At 37.0% G+C, this 20,588-nt stretch overlaps 1 protein-coding gene across 4 annotated transcripts in view; it reads right to left on the bottom strand.

The window, feature by feature from the left end:
- The window catches only part of ASH1L (ASH1 like histone lysine methyltransferase), a 220,978-nt gene that overhangs the window by 22,594 nt on the left and 177,796 nt on the right, over positions 1–20,588 (bottom strand). For all 4 annotated transcript variants that reach the window (XM_054563173.1, XM_054563170.1, XM_054563171.1 and 1 more), the window contains 2 exons: positions 16,876–17,082; positions 16,617–16,763 (listed from right to left, as the gene is read on the bottom strand). In XM_054563173.1, coding sequence (XP_054419148.1) covers positions 16,617–16,763; positions 16,876–17,082 — 354 coding nt within the window. The remainder of the gene's footprint in view (positions 1–16,616; positions 16,764–16,875; positions 17,083–20,588) is intronic.

The raw sequence follows: 20,588 nt of genomic DNA, 5'->3' as shown, positions 1-20,588 counted from the left end.
TGGCTTAGAGAGTTTGTTCAAAGTTACATAGCAATTGCATTCAAAACCACAGGGTTAAAACCTAGGCTGTTTGATACCACAGCTTCTATTCTCTCCCTTTCTGTCCCTGTCATTGGGAAACACATCAAGGATTAGCTTGGATACTACCTTATCAAATGTAAATTTTTCTAATCTTTAGGTTTTGGTTCTTTTTTTTCCCTAATTTAACAAAGCATTTTTAGTCTATACCAGCGGTTGGGAACCTATAGCAAACTGCCCCTCATATCTTTGTAAGTTATCACTGACACAGAGTCACACCCCAAAGTTTGCTGACCCTTGGTCTATTCTGTAACATTTAAAATTTGATTATACACTATATTGTATGAAAAGGAATTTTTGGGGTATAACTTACATGGAGTAGAATACACAAACCTTAAATGTATAGCTTGCTGAATTTTATACATCTGTACGCCTCCATCACCTCCTAGAAAGCTCTTCCCACCCCCAATTGTAATGCTCTTCAGAAAGAATTGCCACTATTCTGGTCTCTATCACATTCATCATCTCTATCTCTATTATAGATTAGTTTGCCTGCTTTTAATTTCAAATAAATGAAATCATATAGAATATACTGAAGTATGTACAATTATATGCCTAACTTCTTTCACTGAACATTGAACTATACTTGCAATGTATCTTTACAATGATGTATAATATTCCCTTATATGAATATAGCCCAACTTTTATACCTATCCACTATTGATAAACATGTTTATAGTTTTTAGCTATTATTGAAAAATTTTTCCTGTGGACATACACATCTTTTGAATGTAACTATTCATTTTTGCTGGGGATATATTTAGGAGTGGGTTTGCTGGGTTACTGGATATGTTTAGCTTTGATAGGAACTGGTAAACACTGTTTAAAGGTGATCATTCGACTTTACACTTTCACTAGCATCTAAGGGAGTTCATATTGTGCTACTCCCTTACCAACACTTTGAATTGTAATTCTTTGATTGTAGCCATTGTGAAGGTTATATAGTGGTTTTTCAACATGTTTTAATTAATATTAATAAGCACATTTATTGACCACTTTTATATTCTCTTTTGAAGTGCCTATTTTTTTATCTATTTAAAAAATTAGATTGTCTTTTTCTTCTTGATTTGTAGGTTTCGGATTTTATTCAGAAGGAAGCCTTTTGTTGGATAAACACATTGCAAACATCTTCTACCCAGGGTATGGCTTGCTTTTCCACTCTTAATGTTATCCTTTGATGAAGAGAAATTGTCAATTTTATCAATTGTTTCTTTTTACAGTCAGTGCTATTTATGTCCTGTTTAAGATATCTTTACCTATCCCAAGTCTATGAAAACATTTTCCTATGTTTCGGTCTAGACACTTGATTTTTCCAACTGTGATATTTAGGTCTATGAATCATCTTCAATTAATTTTTGTGTGGATAGAGGTAGAAGTCAACTGACTCAGCACCACTTATTTAAAATTCACCCTTTCCTCACTGATCCATAGTAGAACCTTTGTCATAAATCAGGTGACAGTACATTGATGAGTCTTGGCCTGGACCCGCTCCATTCTATTCCATTTATATATTACTCTGTCCCAACCAAATACCTATTTTAAATAGTGCATCTCTTTAATAAATCTTGAAATTTGGTAAAGTTCTAAAATTGTGTTCCTCTTCAAGATTACCTTGCCTTTTTTAGGTGCTTCACAATTGCATGTTTTAGAATTAGCTTACCAATTTCCATAAACATTAGATTTTGATTTGATTTGAAATTACAGATCAACTTGGTAAGATCTGACATCTCAAAAATATTGATACTTCTAACCCATAAACATGGCATATTTCAATATTAATTCAGATTGTCTTTTCTCCTAATAATATTTGGTTTTCAGCATGGAGGTCCTATAAACTTTCATTAGATTTATTCCTAGTTGACTAATGTTTTATAAAGCTACTTTAAATAGTGCTGTGTTTTTTTGAAAAAAAATTCTTCCCAGTGAAGGACACATGCCTGGGTTACAGGCCAGGTCCCCGGCAGGGGGGCGCACAAAATGCAACCACGTATTGATACTTCTCTCCCTCTCTTTCTCCCTTCCCCTCTCTAAAAATAAACAAATAAAATCTTTTAAAAAAGGAAGATTCTATTTCTTTATTTTTAGAAAGAGGGGAAGGGAACGAGAAAGAGATGGGGAGAAACATTAATGTGTGAGAGAAACATTAATTGGTTACCTCTTGCACATGCCCCAACCAGGGAACGTACTGCAACCCATGCATTTGCCCAGAGTGGGAATCGAACAGCAACCTTTTGCTTTGTGGTAAGATGACCAATCAACTGAGCCATAATGGTCGGGTCAATAGTACTGTCTTTCAAATTCAACTTTCTACTTGGTTGATGGTAATATATTAATAATATACATTAAATATATTAACTTTTATACAATGACCTTGTTTCCACCAATCATGCAAAACTGACTTATTTATAAAGGAGTATATGGGGTCAAGATGGCGGTGCAGGTATACATGGTACTAGGGACCTCTTACAACAATCAAAATTACAACTAAATTACAGAACCACTTTCACGCAGAATGCCTGAAATCTAGCTGAACAGAAGTCTTATAACTAAGGATATACAGAAGAAGCCACACTGAGAGTGAGAGAACGGGCAGAGACACAAAATGGTCTGGTCCCACATGTGGCATCAGGAGAGATAGCTCACCTGCACAGGTCTCCCCTAAGAAAAGAGGGGTGAGGCCCTGGCAGGGTAGCTCAATTGGTAAGAGCATATGGGTCAAATACTGTCCCATATGCTAAGGTTGTGGGTTATGTGTCAGGGCACATAAAAGAATCAACAAATGACTGCACCAATAAGTGGAAAAAACAAATTGATATTTCTCTCTCTCTAAAATCAATAAAATAAAATTAAAAGGAAAAAAAAGAAAGAAAAGAGGGCTGGGTCCTAGATCACATCGGAATCCCCAGTCCAGTATTTTGGTGCTGGGAAAAGAGGTCCCCATAGCTTCTGGCTTATAAAAACCAGTGGTGTGTGAGAAAGAGGGCTTCTGGAGTCCCAGCTGTTCCTCTTAAAGGGCCAGTGCTTGGTCTTGCTTGGACTCACTTGCTTTGAGCTACAGAGGCAGGGAAGCAGCTTCAAAGGCACCAGGGACACACCTGTCAGCGGGAAACACCAAACTGTCTGGCTTCAGGATGAGGGCTGGAGGGGTAGCTTTCTCCCTGACAGAACTGCCAGCAGATGCCATTTTTCCTTTGCTGAGCCCTTCCACTACAGAGCTAGCAGACGGGAGCCATACCTGACTCTCCATCAACCTGGCTAACACTGTTTTCCTGCTCTTTTGATTCCCTAAGAACACATCCCACTCAACTTGTAGGCCCACCCAAGCCATGTCCAGTGGATTTTCCAAGGAAACGACCTCTCTTACTTCAAGCTTTGTACTTCCAGAAAATCTCTCAAACTAGCAGCATTTGGCCTCCATGTATCTCATAACTCTTTCATTTTTAAAGATTTTATTTATTTTTAGAAAAAGGGGAAGGGAGGAAAAAAAAAAGAGAAAAACATCAATGTGAGAGAGAAACATCAGTCAGTTGCCTCTTATGTGCACTCTGAACTGGGGAATGAACCTGCAAACCAGGCATGCGCCCTGGCTGAAGAGGTGACCTTCTACTTTGTGGGATGACTTCCAACCAAGTGAGCTGCACTGCTCACGGCTATCCCGTACCTTTTGATAAGTGACTCCAGGCCTGGCGCTTGCAGTGTCAGCCTTAGCTTGCAGCTTGGCCTCTCCTGGGCATGTCCTAGTCCAGCACAAATAGCAGCCAACTGCAGCTCTCTCTGTAGCTCATGCCAAATGGTGCCAGATGGGCAAAGGCGATGGCTGACTTTGAACCACAAGGGAGGCCCCAGAGCCAGTTTCAGAGCATGTCAGATTACAACCCAACCATCCCTATGAACAACACACAGAGGGTGACAGACTTGACTGACACCAAAGCCCCACTAAAGCAAGTCCTGCTTTGTTGGGTGGCCTCTGCACAGCAGCTCCTCCACTGTAGTTACAGCCACTGGCGTGAAGATAAATCCCTCCCAGGGCCGTGCCAACAGAAATCAAGGCTCAACTACAACAGTACAGTGTTCACGGCCCAACATGGGGCCCACTTAAGTGCCCAGCTCAGGTGACCTGGGAGGCTGTGCCACCAGGCCCTAAAGGACACACACTACGATAAGACCACTAACCAAGTTCGGGAGATGTAGCAGCTCAACCTAATATGTAGAAACAAATACAGAGAAGCAGATAAAATGAGGAGACAGACATGTACTAAATAAAAGAACAGGACAAATCTCCAGAAAGAGAGCGAAATGATACTACCAGATACAGAGTTTAAAACAATGGTTATAAGGATGCTCAAGGAACTCAGTGAGAATTCTAACAGAATAAAAAAGGTCATGGAAACCATACAAAAGAAATAGTCAGAAATAAATGATACAATAACTGAAACGAAGAATAAATTATAGGGAATCAATAGTAGAGTAGATGAAGCAGAGAATAAAATCAGTGATTTGGAAGACAAGGAAGCAGAAAATACCCAATCAGAACAGCAAAATGAAAAAGGAATTAAAGAAAAATAAGGATACTGTAAGGAGCCTGTGGGACAACTTCAAGTGTACTAACATTTGCATCTTGAGGGGGTGCTAGAAGGCAAAGAGAGAGACAGCAAAAGATTGAAAAAATAATGATGGAAAACTTCCCTAACCTGGTGAAAGAAATAGAGATACAAATTCAAGAAGTGCAAAGTACCAAAAAAGATGAATCCAAAGAGGTCCACACCAAGACACATCATATCTAAAGTGCCAAAATTTAAAGACAATGAGAGACATTAAAAGCAGAAAGAGTAAAGCAGTTAGTTACCTACAAGGGAGTTCCCATAAGAGTGTTAGCTGATTTCTCAACAGAAACTTTGCAGGCCAGGAGGACTATCACAAAATACTCGAAGTGATGAGAAGCAAGAACTGAAAACCAGTATTACTCTGCGCAGCAAAGCTATCATTCAGAATCAAAGGACAGATAAAGAGCTTCCCAGACAAGAAAAGGTAAGAGAGTTCAACACTACCAAACCAGCATTACAAGAAATGGGGGAGGAGGAGGGTGGTGGGGGAGGGAGAAGGGAAGAGGGTGGATGAGGGAACAGGGGAGAGGAGAAAGGAGGAGGGGGGAGGAAGGAGGGAGGAGGAAGAAGAAAGAGGGAGAAGGAGGAAGAAGAAATAGGAAGGAGGATGAGGAAGAAAAAATAGGAAGGAGGAGGAGGAGGAAGAAGAAAGGAAAAGGGAGGGGGAGGAAGAAGGAAGAAAAAGAAGAACAGAATTATGAATAATAAAATGGTAATAACTATATATCTATCAATAATAACTTTAAAGTGGATGAAATGCTCCAATCAAAAGACATATGCTAGCCTAATGTATAACAAAACCAGGACCTTTACATATGCTGCCTTCAAGACACTCACTTCATGTCCAAAGATACACACAGAGTAAAAGTAAAGGGATGGAAAAAGGTATTTCATAAAATGGAAACAAAACAAAACAGAACAAAAAGCTAGGTCAGCGATACTTATACCAGACAAAGTAAGAGCTTAAAACAAAGACTAAAACAAGACCCAAAGGACCCAGCAACTCCACTTTGGGTATTTATCCAAAGAAACCCAAAACACTAAACTTAAAAGAAATATATATATCTCTATGTTTATTGCAGCATTATTTACAATAGCAAAGATATGGAAGCAACCAAAGTGTCCATCAATAGATGAATGGATAAAGAACTGATTGATATATATAAAGGAATGATTCAACCATAAGAAAAAAAAAAAGAAATCTGGACATATTTGCAACATTAATGGACCTAGAGGATGTTATGCTGATTGAAATAAGTCAGACAAAGATGGACAAATGCCAGGTGATTTTACTTATATGTGGAATCTAAAAAACAAAATAAACAGCAGAACAGAAATAGACTTATAGATAGAGGGAGCATTTGATGGTTACAGGATGGGAGAGTGGTTGGAGGAATGAGTGAAAAAGGTAAAGGGATTTAGAAGCACAAATTGGTAGTTACAGAATAGTCATGGGGATGTAAAGTATGGCATAGGGAACATAGTCAATGTTACTGTGATAACTATATATGATGGGTACTAGATGGGTACTAGATTAATGTGATTATTATTTTGTAAGTTATATAAATGTCTAATCATGGGGTTGTACACCTGAAATATAGCATTATATGTCAACTATAATTTAAAAATTAAAAAAGGAAATACAATGATTAAAAATTTTACATCAAGCATGGGGGTTAAATTATCTGTAATAATATAATCTGACATCGAGAATGGTTTAGCAAACACATTTTAACTCTGTATCTCATCCGTATTTTCTTTTTAAATTGTTTTATATACTCAAATAAAAATGTCACCTAAATTTAGAAAAGTATATAGCTTTTTAGTACTATGTATACAATCATAAACTCTGAGTAATGATGATTTAATTTTTAAATTTGTAATCTTAATAGGTACCCCCCCACATTTTTCTTATTGCCTTCGTTAGGACATTGAAAATACAAAGTGGAACACAAGTGGTAACAGTGAACATCCTTAAAGGGTTTTGTGTGGTTTTTCTTTAAATAGATTTCCTTTGGCAGGTTGAGTTAGTTCTCTTATTCCTATTTTGCTGAGCATTTTTATTATGAATAGTGTCGAATTTTCTCAAGTAATTTTTCTACCCCATTAAGATGATACAATATTTTTGCCTTTATTCTATTAATGTAGTATATTGCATTATTTTATTTTTTAATAATTTTTTTTATTGTCATTCTATTACAGTTGTCCCAATTTTCCCCCCTTGGCCCTCCTCTGTCCATCCCACTCCTCCAGTCCCACAGTCAATTCCCACACTGTGGTCCCCGTCTATGGGTCATTCATACATGTCCTTTGCCTAGTCCCTTCCCCTTCTTTTCACCATTATCCCCTTCTCCTGTGGTCACTTTCAGTCTGTTCCATGTTTCCATGCCTGTGGTTCTATTTTGTTCGTTAGATTCCACTTATAGGTGAGATCATATGGTATTTGTCTTTCACTGACTGGCTTATTTCACTTAGCATAATATTCTCCAGATACATCCATACTGTTGCAGAAGGTAGCGGTTCCTTTTTCCTTTGTGCTGCATAGTATTCCATTGTGTAAGTGTACCACAGTTTTTTTATCCACTCATTTTCTGACAGGCACTTAGGCTGTTTCCACCACTTGGCCACGAACACAGGGGTGCATAAATTCTTTTGAATCGGTGATTTGGGATTCTTAGGGTATATTCCCAAGAGCAGAATAACTGAGTCAAAGGCAGTTCCATTTTTAGTTTTTTAAGGAAATTCCATACTGTCTTCCACAGAGGCTGCACCAGTCTGCATTTCCATCAACAGTGCACTAGGGTTCTCTCTCTTCTACATCCTCGCCAGCACCTTTTGTCTGTCGATTTATTAGTGATGGCCATTATAACAGGTGTGAATGTTAAACCAAGCAACCTTTTATTCACGGAATATAACTCCCTGATCATAATGTATTAACCTTTTTATGTGTTGCTAGATCTGAACTGCTAATAATTTATTTAGGATTTTTGTGTCTATGTTCATGGGAGATACTGACTTATAATCTTGAATGATTTTGGATGAGGGTTTTGTTGTCCTTATTAAATGGAAGAGTTTATATGAGATTGGTAAGTATAGGCATTATTCATTTTTTAGGTTTAATCAAGTACCCATCTGAGCCAAGTTTCCTTTTGCCAGAAAGTCTGAATTATAGATTCACTTGCTTTGGTAGACATTCAGGTTTTCTATTTCCTCTTGTGTCTTGGTAAGTTGTGTTCTTCAAGGCATTTGTTCATTTAACTTTTCAAATATACGGAAGTTGTTTAGGAAATTGGATAAACAAACTGTGGTGAATTCATGTAAAAAATTAATCCACAATAAAAACAAACCAATCATGGGCCCTGACCAGGAAGCTCAGTTGGTTAGAATATTGCCTGATACACCAAGGCTGCAGGTTTGATTACTGGTCAGGGCACATACAAGAATCAATCAATGAATGGCATCAATCAATGCCATAAATAAATGGAACAACGAAAAGTTTTTTTCTCTTTCTCCCCATTCCTCTCCCTGTAAAATAAATTTCAAAAAATGAACAAATTGTCAATGTACCCAACAACATGGATAAATTGCAAAAATGTTACGCTAACTGAAAGGTGGCAGACGCAAAAGAGTACATATATGTGAAGTTCTACAACAGGTGAAACTAATTTGTGGTTAAGACATCTATTGCTTGCCTTCACAGTGGGGAGACTGTGAAGAGGAAGGCAGGCACTTTTAAAATGATGGAAATGCTCTATATATTGATAAGGGATGAGTATATACATTTGTAAAAACTGATGGACATTTACACTTAAGATCTGTGTCTCTGCAAGTGAATAATACCTATATTTTTAAAAATTACAAAAAATATGAAGTTGTGCTAATAGATTTTATTTACTTATTTTTAAATCCTGTTTGAGGACAGGCTCCCTCATTGTAGAGAGAGAAGGGGGTGAGGATGGGGTGGTGGGGGGAGAGAAGGGGGGGAGAGAGAGGAGGGGAGGGAGAGAGAGAGAGAGAAATATTGATGCCAAAGAGAAATATTGGTTGGTTGCTGCCCGCATGTACCCAGACCAGGGATTGAACCTGCAACTTAGATATGTGCTCTGACTGGGTACCAAATCTGCAAGCCTTTGGTGCATGAGATGATGCTCTAACCAACAAAGCCATCTGGCCGGGGCACGAAAATAAATTTTTAAAAAGCAAATGAAGCAATATGTCAAAATTTAATGTTTTCACAATACCCAAACTATGATTTCATAATTTATTGCCATTTTTGCTGGATAGGTTTAAGTGAAAAATAGATTTAAAAGGTGTTCACACTATGTTATTATCATTTTTTAAAAAAGATTTTATTTTTCGAGAGAGGGAAAGAGGGAGAGAAACAGTAATGTGTGGTTGCCTCTCATGCGCCCCTACTGGAAACCTGGCTGGCAACCCAGGCATGTGCCCTGACTGGGAATCGAACTGGCAACCCTTTGGTTCACAGGGTGGCGTTCAATCCACTGAGACACACTAGCCATGGCCCTATTATCATTTTTTGTTTATTGTGTTAAGACACATATAACATAAAGCTTCCCATCTCAACCATTTTAAAGTGTACAGTTCAGTGGTATTAAGTACACCGACATTGTTGTGTAGCCTTTACTACCATCCATCCACATAAATCTTTTCACTTTGTAAAACCAAGACTCTGTAACTATTAAACAATAACTCCCTATTTTCCCCTCTCTGCAGTCCCTGAAAACCACCAATGTACTACTGTTTCTATGATTTTGATTATTCTGCAGTCGTCTTTTTGTGACTAGCTCATTTCACTTAGCATTGTGTCCTCAGGTCCCACGCATGTTGTATGGATGGAGCATACTGCAAAATTTCCTTCCTTTTTAAGGCTGAATAATAGTATCAGTAACAACTTTTTAATGTTGTTTAAGGTGTTTTCCATATATTCTGAATAATAATTTTTTGATAAATGAGTTTTAGAGAGTTCTCCATATATTCTGCATATTAATACCTTATGAGATATGTGGTATGTATATACATTTTGTTTATCCATTCATCCACTGATAGACACAAAGACTGCTTCCATATTTTAGCTATTATGAATAATGCTGCTATCAACATGGAGGTAGATATCTCTTCAAGACTCTGCGTTCAATTCTTTTGAGTATATAGGCAGAAAGGGAACTGCTAGCTCACATGGTAATTCTATTTTTAGTTTTTTGAGGAACCTCCACACCATTTTCTGCAGTGGCTACACCATTTCTATTCTTACCAACAGTGCACAAAGTGTTCCAATTACTCCACATCTTTGTCAATGCCTGTTTTCTGTTATTTTGGTAGTGGTCATTCTAAATGGGTGTGAGGTGCTAACTACCTTATTGTAGCTTTTGATTGTTTTTCCTTAATGATTAGTGATGTTGAGCATCTTTTTATGTATCTGCCATTTGTGTATTTTTCTTAGAGAAATGTCTATTCAAGTCCTTTGTCCATTTTTAAAATTGGGATGTTTGTTTTATGATGTTGAGTTTTGGGGGGTTCTCTATATATCCTGGATATTAAGTCCTTACCAAGATATATGATTTGCAATTATTTTCTTCAATTCTGTGAGTTGCCTTTTTATTCTGTGGATAGTGTCTTCAGATATTAAAAAAACCCTAAAAACTATTGTGAAGTCCAATTTACCCATTTTTTAAAGTTACTGTGCCTTTGGTGTCATATCCAAGAGATTATTACGTCAAATGTGGAGCTTTTGTTCTGTTTTCTTTTATGAGTTTTATGTCTTACATTTAGGTCCCTGATCTAATTGAGTTAATTTTGTATTTGGTAATAAGTAAAGGAACAACTCCATTGTTGTGCACATAGATATTCAGTTTCCCAGCACCATTCATCCAAAAGACCATCCCCTTTCTCCACTGAATGGTCTGGGCACACTTGCTGAAAATCATTTGATCACATATGTGAGGGTTTATTTCAAGGCTCTTCAGTCTATTTCATGGGTTTATAGGTCTGTCTTTATGTCTATACCACTTTAGTTTTGTAGGGAGTTTTGAAATCAGAAGTGTGAGTTCTCCAGTTCTGTTCTTTTTCAGGGCTGTGTTGGCTATTTGGGGTCCCTTGATATTCCAAATGAAGTTTAGAATTTTTTTTTCCTGTTTCTGCAAAAAAGCCATTGAGGTTTTGATAGAGATTGAAATGAAACTGTAAATTGCTTTGGGTAATATTGGCATTTTAACAATAGTAAGTCTTCCAATCAATGAACAGGGGATATCTACATTCATATATGTCTTCTTCAGTATCTTCAGCAATATTTTGTAGTTTTCATCGTTCGATTCTTTCACCTCATTGGTTAATTCCCAGGTGCTTCCTGCCTTTTGGTGCTAATGTAAATGGAATAGTTTTCGTAATTTCCTTTTCAGATTGGTTGGGAACAGAAGTATAACTGCTTTTTCTGTGTTGACTTTGTATCCTGCTATTTTGCTTCATTTATTTATGAGATCTAACAGCTTCTTTGCATAGTCTTTCTTTCTAAATTGGATGTCTTTTACATTTTTTTCTTGTGTTATTGCTCTGGCTACAACTTCCAATACTATGTTGAACAGCAGTGGTGAAAGCTGGCTTCCTTGTCTTGTTGCTTTCTTAAGAGGAAAAGCTTTCACCACTGAGTATTATGTTTGCTGTGGGTTTTCATATATATGTATTTTATTATTTTAAGGTAGTTCCTGTTCATTCCTATTTTGTTGAGCATTTTTTAATCATGAAAAGGGTTCTTCATATGTTCTGGACATTAACTCCTTACCAGATATATGATTTGCAAACATTTTCTCCTAGTCTGCAGGTTGCCTTCTCTGTAGAGAAGCTTATGTTTGATGCATAGTCCCACTTGATCATTTTTGCTTTTGTTGTCTTCTGCTTCTGTTAAGAATCCCAAAAATCAATGACAGCATACCACTAGGTATAATGTCAGCTGTAGTTTTGTCTTTTATTATGTTGAGGTATATTCCCTTATAACCACTTTGCTGATAATTTGATCATTTTTGCTTTTGTTGTCTTCTGCTTCTGTTAAGAATCCCAAAAATCAATGACAGCATTGACGTCAAAGAACTTATACTTTATATTTTCTTCTAAAGGTTTTATGGTTTCAGGTGCAACATTAAAATATTTAATCCATTTTGAGTATATTTAAAGATTCTGGTCCAGTTCTATTCTTTCACCATGTGGGTGTCCAGTTTTCCCATTTTTGGAGACTCTGCTTTCCCAAATGTGTATTCTTGGTTCTTCGGTCATTAGTTAATTAACCATGTATGTGTGGGTTTTTTCCTGGGCTATTATGTTCCGTTCATCTATGTATTTGCTTTTATTACAATATTACATTCTTTGATTATGTTAGCTTTGTAATATAGTTTCAAATCAGGAAGCGTGATGCCTCTAACTTTGTTTTTCTTTCTCAAGATTGCCTTGGCAATTTGGGGTCTTATGTGGTTCCATACCAACTTTAGGATTCTTTGTTCTATTTCTGTGAAAAATGCCATTAAAATTTTTATTTTGATTGTACTGCATATGTAGATTGTTTTGGGTCATATGGACATTTTAACAATGTTAATTCTTCCAATTCATGAGCACAGATTATCTCTTTATTTATCGTGGCTTCTTTTAACTTCTTACATTAATGTTTTGCAGATTTTAGAATACACGTTTCATTTCCCCGGTTAAATTCATTCCTAGGCATTTCATTCTTTTTGATGCTATTGCAAATAGAGTTTTTCTTAATTTCTCTGATAGTTCCTTATTAGTATATGGAAATGCAAATAATTTTTGTATTTTGATTTTATATCCTACAACGTCACTGATTTTATTATCTCAGTGTTTTGGTAGTCTTTAGGATGTTCTCTATACGATATCATGTCATCCAGCTATAAGGCCAGTTTTATTTCTTCCTTTCCAATTTGAATGCCCTTTATTTCTTCTTCTTGCCTAACTTCTCTGGCTATGACTTCCAGTACTATGTCAAAATAAGTGGCAAGAGTGATTACCTTTATCTTATTCCTGACTTCAAAGGAAAAGCTTTCAATTTTCACCACTAGGTATAATGTCAGCTGTAGTTTTGTCTTTTATTATGTTGAGGTATATTCCCTTATAACCACTTTGCTGATAATTTGATCATAAATTAATGCTGAATTCCATTCTTTCTCTTTTGGTTGGAGAGTTTAATCCACTGTTTAAAATGATTACTGGTGAGGGAATTACTTTTGTTGTTGTGCTATTTGTTTTCTATATGCCCTATAGATTTTTTTGTTGTTGCTCACTGCCTGTATTCCCGTTTTCTATAATAAACAGTTGACTATTTTGTAGTGAAATGATTAATTTTTTCTTAATTTATTTTTGTACGTCTATAGCCATTGTCTTGGTGGTTACCATGAAGATTATATTTAATATCTTAAAATCATAACAGTGTAATTTTAGTTTATACAAACCATGTTCCTTACAGTTCTTTGGGTGTTGATGTCACAAAATTACATCTTTCTATGTTGTGTGCACAAAAATATAAATAATTCTTTTAAATGCATTAGTCTCCTAAGTTATGTAGAAAAACAAGATTTGTAGTTACAAACTAAAGTTACTGTAATATTAGTTTTTTATTAATTACTTTTCCTTTAAATGTGTCAGTCTCTTAAATCACATACAAGTCAAAAAGTACAGTTACAAACCACTTGCCTGTGTATTTATCTTTATTGAGATCTTTATTTCTCCATTTTGATTCAAAGTACTATCTACTCTCCCTTCATCATGACATCCTTCTAGGGCTCCCTTGAGTATATCTTGAAAGACATATCTAGTGGTCGTGAACTCCCTCAGCTTTTGTTCATCTGGGGATATCTTGATTTCTTCCTCTCTATTTTTAAAACTGAATTTATTGAGGTGACAACAGCTAAAAAAAAAAAATGATATAGGTGTACCATTCTATAAATACATCATTTGTATATTGTATTGTGTGTTCACCACCCCAAGTCAAGTCTTTCCTCTCTTTTTTAAAGAAAGATTTATATATTGTTAGAGACAGGAAAAAGGATGGAGAAAGAGAGGGAGAGAAACACTGATGTGAGAGAAAAACATCAATCAGTTGGCTCCCTACACACCCCAATTGGGCACTGTACCCACAACCCAGACATGTGTCCTGACTGGGAATCAAACTGGTGACCTATTGCTTTGTGGGACGACGGCCAACCAACTGAGCCATACCAGCCAAGGCCTTCCTCTCTTCTGAGGGAGAGTTTTGCCAGATAACAGGAATGTTGGTTGACAGTGTTTTTCTTTTAGCAATTTGAATATACTGACCCACTGTCTTCTGGTTCCAAAGTTTCTGATAAGAAATGTGCAAATTTTCCTATTGAGATTCTCTTATATGTGATAATTTGCATGTTTTTTTCTGCTTTCAAGATTTGTCTGTCATTGAGCCCTGGCTGATTTGGCTCAGTGGATTGAGCACTTGCCTGCTACCCATAGGTTCATCTGGGTTGTAGGCCAGGTCCCCAGTGGGAGGCGTGCAAGAGGGAACCACATATTGATATTTTTCTCCCACTCTTTCTCCCTCCCTTCCCCTCTGTCTAAAAATAAATAAATAAAATCTTGAAAAAAGAATTTGCCTATCATTGATTTCAGCTTGAAATTTGGTGAGCTTATTGGATGTTTATATTCATGTCTTTCATCAAATTTGGGAAGTTTTCAACCATTATTTCTTTAAATATTCTATTTCTTTCTCTCTATTCTCCTCTGGGATACCCATAATGCATATATTGGTCTGCCTGATGGTGCTGCAGAGGTCCGTGAGCATCTGGTTTCCTTTTCTTCAATCTTTGTCCTTTCTGTTCCTCAGGCTTGATAATTTCCATGGTCTTATCTTCAAGTTCACTAAGTCTTTCATCTGACTGCTCAAATCTGCCATTGAATCCCACTAGTGAATTTTTCATTTCAATTACTGTAGTTTTCAGCTCCAGAACTTCTTTCCAGGCTTTCTATCTCTTCACTGATATTTTCATTTTTTTCACACTTTATTTCTCCACATTTTCCCTCAGGTCTTTGAGCATCTTTAAGTCAGTTGTTTTAAAGTCTTCGTCTAGCATTGACCAGTGTGGCTTAGTGGGTTGAACACCAGCCTGCGAACCGAAAGGTTGCTGGGTCCATCTGGTCAGGGTACATGCCTGGGTTACCAACCAGGGCCTGGTTGGGGGTGTGCAAAAGGAAACTGATCAATGTTTCTCTTGCACATCGATGTTTCTCTCTCTTTCTTTCTCTCTCTAAAAAATAAACAAACAAAATCTTAAAAAAATAAAAAATCTTTCTCCAATATATAGTGGAACATTGGTTCTAGAACTCAGTTTGTTCCAGAAGGCTGTTTGAGAAGTGATTTATTAAAAAACCAAATCATACAGATGACTGATCATACAAGCATCAGCATGAAAAGGTTGTAAGATTGAGAACCAAAGTTCTCTTTGACAACTGAGACATTTTTTGCATGGACAACTTGGTCAAGAACTGAATTATTTGAGATGGGAGATATTCCAGGGCTGAGGGTTAACTATATCTGTCTGTCATTAAGTGTTTTTTTAGGGACAGATTCTGTGAAATATTTTTTTCCCTTTGAATGGGGCATACTTCTCTGTTTCTTTATATTCTTTGTGATTAGCAGTTGAACACTAAATATTTTAATCTAATAATGTGTTAAATATGGAATGAGATTCTTCCCCTTCCCTGGTGTTTGCTGTTCTCTTTTATTGTTTTTTTGACTGTTGTAGGCTATCTCCTGTACCAAGGTAGCCTGAGGTATAAACTCAGTATCTTTTCATGTCTTTTTTTAAACTTTCCTTGGATATGCGCAGTCACTTTGCATTTCCTCCCATACAAGCAGTTGCTTTTTAAATGTCCTACTCTTTAATGTCTAGCTCCCAAAATAGGAAAAGCAAAATATGAATGCAGGGAGAGAGGGCACTGGCCATTTCCTAAAATTCACTTGAAGAATTCATTTCAGCTGGAGGGAGAGGAGCTTGGAAGAAAGGTGTGGTGGGAGGTGCAACAATGGCTGCCTACATATTTTTCACCTCTTCATCAAAAGTAACAATCAACACTCAGGGCACAGATCCCTAACATTTGGAGGACAGTGCCCTTTTCACCAACCCAAGCTTCTGCAAGCTGTGTGCAGGCTGTACCAGGAACACCTGCACAGCTATCTGCCATATGGCTGGGCGGGGGGAGGATGAGTAGCTGTTACTCTTCTGAAAGCTCAAATTGACTAAAACAAACTGCAATTTACCATCTAAGCTTTTCCCTGGGAGACAGACGCCATCAATCAACTCCAGAATTCCAAAATCATTGTTTCAGACAGACTTTGCTGGTACAATTGTCTAAGGGTTTCTCCAGAAAGATTTCTGGTGTTTCCTACTTCATCTTCCCTGAACCCTTTCCCATCCTATTCTCTTTATTGTTTTTTAGATATAATTTTTTCCTTCTCAACTGATTCTAATCTATTTCATTTGTTTTTATACCTCATGTGACAAACCCAGTGTGCACGTAATAAGTATGATGAACTGATATGAGAACCATGTAACATAGTACCTAGAACATAGTAATCAGTCAATAAATATGAGATATTATAGATATTATATACACAGATAATACTTATCTAGTCAATAAATAGTTGATACTATACACGTATACATACAGATATTATATATACACATATATTTATATAAAAACTTCTTGGAGTATTTGCAATGAAACAAGGAAATAGCAAAAGCTTATTCTCTGCCTGGAAGATCTGGTATAGTAAGGAATTGCCTGAGCTGCTTAGTGTAAACTTACTGACATTGTGGAAAAGAGAAATTTCTGGATGTCCTCAATGCCCTCTGCTCTGTGGGATTTCCATTTCCCATGCTTCCTTACCATTTCTGCATTTCACAGTTTGGGTCACAGCTGTGGTTGATGAATCGGGCCTCATTTCCCATGCGATAACTGTCAATCACCATCCCACTATCCAGGTTCAGACAGTAGTGGTCACTGTGATTATGATACTGTTCAATCATCCTGTTCCTGAAGAAGAGAAAGATGACTGAAAGCTACTTAATGATTAAACTGAAAATAAATTTCCAATTTTTCATTCTAATCTGGTACCTTTACCATTTTACTGAGTATCATCATTTACCTGAACTCCTGTTCGCTGACAACCTCCCCTAGGTATTCAATGATGAACTGCCCAGCTTTTAGGGGTTCTTTAGTTCTGATTCCCCAACCTTTTTCCTCAGCTCGAAATCGTTCTAGACATTGCACCCACTCATGCCTCTGTATCCTCTGGTTACAGCACTGCTCACCACAGGGACAAGTGTTGGGGGAACATTCAGCAAAGATCATTCTAGAAAGAAAATAACTGTATGTCAAATAACATTATATATGCCTTCATAAACCCATTTTATGTTTCATAGGAATTCTTAAAATGAATACGTAAAATTATTTTAATGAGGTTAGATTGGTTAACAAATAATATATAACTTCAAAAATTAATAACAATGAAAATTTCCAGGTCAAGTTACAAACACTGAATGCTTCTTGAAAATTATTAAGCTAATTGTTCACTTAGCATCCTGGGTAAAAACTATCTTATTTAGCCCTGTGCTAAGAATAAATGAATTGCAACCCACAGAGAAAATAATTTGATGATTATACTGCACTCTTGTTTTCACGTAGCTCATGGCCATTTATAGCTTTTTTAAAAAATTGTGGTAAAATACACATAAAACTTATCATAATAATCATTTTAAGTGTAAAGGTCAGTATATTCACATTGTTTTGTTATAGGAAGTAGTATTTCATTAGTGTACATGACATTTCCCTATAAGAAATATTTGCAGTCTAGAATCGAGGAGGAGGAGTGAGTGGAAGTCACACTGACCTCCTCCCAGGACCAAACTGGAATTACAATGAAACTGTGGAGAAACCACCTGGAACAAAAAACTGAACAATAGTGAGAGAAGAGCCTTAAAACCTCAGACAGACATAAGAATCAGCTTTAGCACAAACTCACTGGTAAGGAGTGCAGCAGAGACTCAAGAAGGGGAGGCGGGGCAAACACAGGAGGCAGCACCAGAAGGATACTGAAATGGCCAGTTGGATCACCCTGAGAAGAGCAAGGTCTAAACCATAAGCAGGGATCTCCAGCCTACCGCACCAGAGCCCAATAATTACAAAGAAACAGCCAGCTGCGAAAAGTGGAAGGGCTGCTCTCTGCCAGAGACAGGCGGCTGGAGATGCAAAGAGCCATTTAAAGGGCCAATGCATAAATTTTTACTTGCAGCCATTTACCCTGGTCTCTGGCAAAGGCAGGAGCAGAATGGGCTAGAGATGCCGGAGGAGAGGGTGGGGAGGGAGGCTTTGGGGAGAGAACTGAGGGAGTAGCCAGTGGGATCATGGTGCTGACTCATTCCGTATGTGGCAGCAGTCATCTTGCTCAGGCAGACCACTCCCCTGAATAGCAACAGCGTGAGAGGATACAATAGCCCCGCCCCAAAAAAGGTCTCGTCCCTGCTGAGTATACAGTGGCAGCCACAGATAATAGATCCCTGGTTAAAAGGGGTGTAGAGTGGTCTCAAGACTCTTGAGGAGAGACTGGAGATGGAAGCTTTGGAGAGAGAATGGAGAGAGTAGCCAGCAGGATTCCGGTGCTGACTCTTCCTCCATACCACAGCAGCCATCTGGCTTAGGTAGACCATGCCCCTGAGTTTCAGCAGTGTAAGAGAATCCATTAACCCTGGCCCTGAGAGAAACTGTGCCCCGCCCTGTGGTGTCTCTAAGCCAGCCTGCTCAGTGCAGAGTGACTGAATTAACAACTGAAGGTGACAGCCACAAACAATAATTCCTGGAAGTCTCAAACAGACTGCATAAGGTCACAAAGGGTCAACATCTGACACCAGAGGCAGATTCAGAGAGAAAAAAACAGCAGTCTCCTACTAAAGTTCACGCCACTAATTCAGGAAATCAAACAGATCAATTTAAGAAGCAGAAGCAAAAAAGAAGAGTCTCACATATAATGGGAAGACAAAGCAACACCCCCCAGTCGAAGGGAGAGGAGGAATCCCCAGAAAGAGAACTAAATGAAACAGAAGCAAGTAAACTATCAGATATTGAGTTCAAAACAATGGTTCTAAGAAAGCTCAATGAGCTCAGTGAGCTCAGACAGAATCACCAAAAACTACACTGAAACTATGAGGAACTTACTGCAAACTATATAAGCATGAAAAAGGACATGGAAACTATCAATAAGAGGCAAGAGGAAATGAAGAATACAATTTCTGAATTGAAGAACATAGGAGAAGGAATCAAAAGTAGGCTAGATGAAGCTGAGGATTGAATCAGCAAGCTGGAGGATACGGCAGAAAAAAGCTCCCAGAAAGAGCAAGAAAATGAAGAAAGATTCAAAAAGAATGAAGAGGCCTTGAGGGAAATTCAGGACAACCTGAAACCTAATAAGATCCGTATAATAGGGATACCAGAAGGAGCAGAAGAGAAGGAAGGGATAGAGAACCTGTTCGAAAAAGTAATGATGGAAAACTTCCCTAATTGGAGGAAAAAGTCACACAAGTCCAGGGAGCACAGGGTCCCATTCAAGAGCAATCCAATGAGGCCCACTCCAAGACACATCATCATTAAAATGGCAAATATCAAAGACAAACAGAGGATCCTAAAGGAAGCAAGGGAGAAAGTGGCAGTAACATATAAGGGAGCCCTGGTATGGCTAGAAGCTGACTTCTCAATAGAAACACTACAAGCCAGAAGGGGAGGCAAGAAATATTCCAAGTCATGAAAAGCAAAGGCCTGCAACCAAGACTGCTCTCTACCCAGCAAGGCTCTCAATTAAAATGGAATGCAAAGTAAGGAGTTTCCTAGTCAAAAGAAGGCTAAAAGAATACACCTCCATCAAACCAGCATTGCAAAATATACTAAAGGGATTGCTTTAAGGAGATGAAGAAAAAGGGTCTATGAATATCCAGTTCCTTTCAGTCACCGATATTTGATATTGCCAATATTTTTAATACTTAATCCTATTGTGACAATGATGTGTTATTTTAATAGTTACTTTATTATTTGTCGAAACTAAACTGGTTCTTGTGTATTTCTTCCCTATTTGTTTTAAAAATACAAAAATTTTTTTGTATTTTGTATAAAAATACAAAAAATTACCAAAAAATTACCAAAAAATTTTTAAAAAATACCAATACAAACTTTTTGCTATTCCTTATCCATTGTTTGATTAAATGTTTGTAGATATTTTTCCCTAAAATAACCGCATAAAACAATTAACCTGTTTTTAGATGTGTTGCAAATACTTTCCTATTCTATTACTTGTCCTTTAAACTTTTTTAATATGTGTATTACTATAGTCTTAAATGTTTAACATAGTCATATTGTCAATATCTTACTTTATAGCTTCTGGGTTTGAGTATGTTACTTTAGGGTAAGAAAAATATTATTTTGTATTTTCTCTGAAAACTCCTCAGGTCTTACACATTGATTTTTAACTCACCTGAATATTTTTTGTATAACATGTGAAATAGGCTTTTATATTTGTTTTATTTCAAGTAACAGTGGTCCATGCACCTTATTTGTTGAATAAGCTTTATTTCCCCATTGATTTGAAATATCAATTGAATCATATATTACATTGGGGTTCTTTAGTTCCCCAATGTAGATATATATGTTTGTTTTTACAATGCTCATTTTATTTCACTGATCTACTTGATTATGTCTGTGCTGGTGTCATGTTGTTTTCATTGCTGAGACTTTAAAATGGATTTAAAATTTTTAATATTTTATAATGGATCTTGATATTTAACATAAATAAATAAATAAATAATACCTGCATTT

This window comes from Pteronotus mesoamericanus, unplaced genomic scaffold, assembly GCF_021234165.1.
Source record: "Pteronotus mesoamericanus isolate MK-2021 breed Mesoamerican mustached bat unplaced genomic scaffold, CSHL_Meso_final scaffold_705, whole genome shotgun sequence".
Lineage (NCBI taxonomy): Eukaryota > Metazoa > Chordata > Mammalia > Chiroptera > Mormoopidae > Pteronotus > Pteronotus mesoamericanus.
This window is presented reverse-complemented; position numbering and strand designations above follow the sequence as displayed.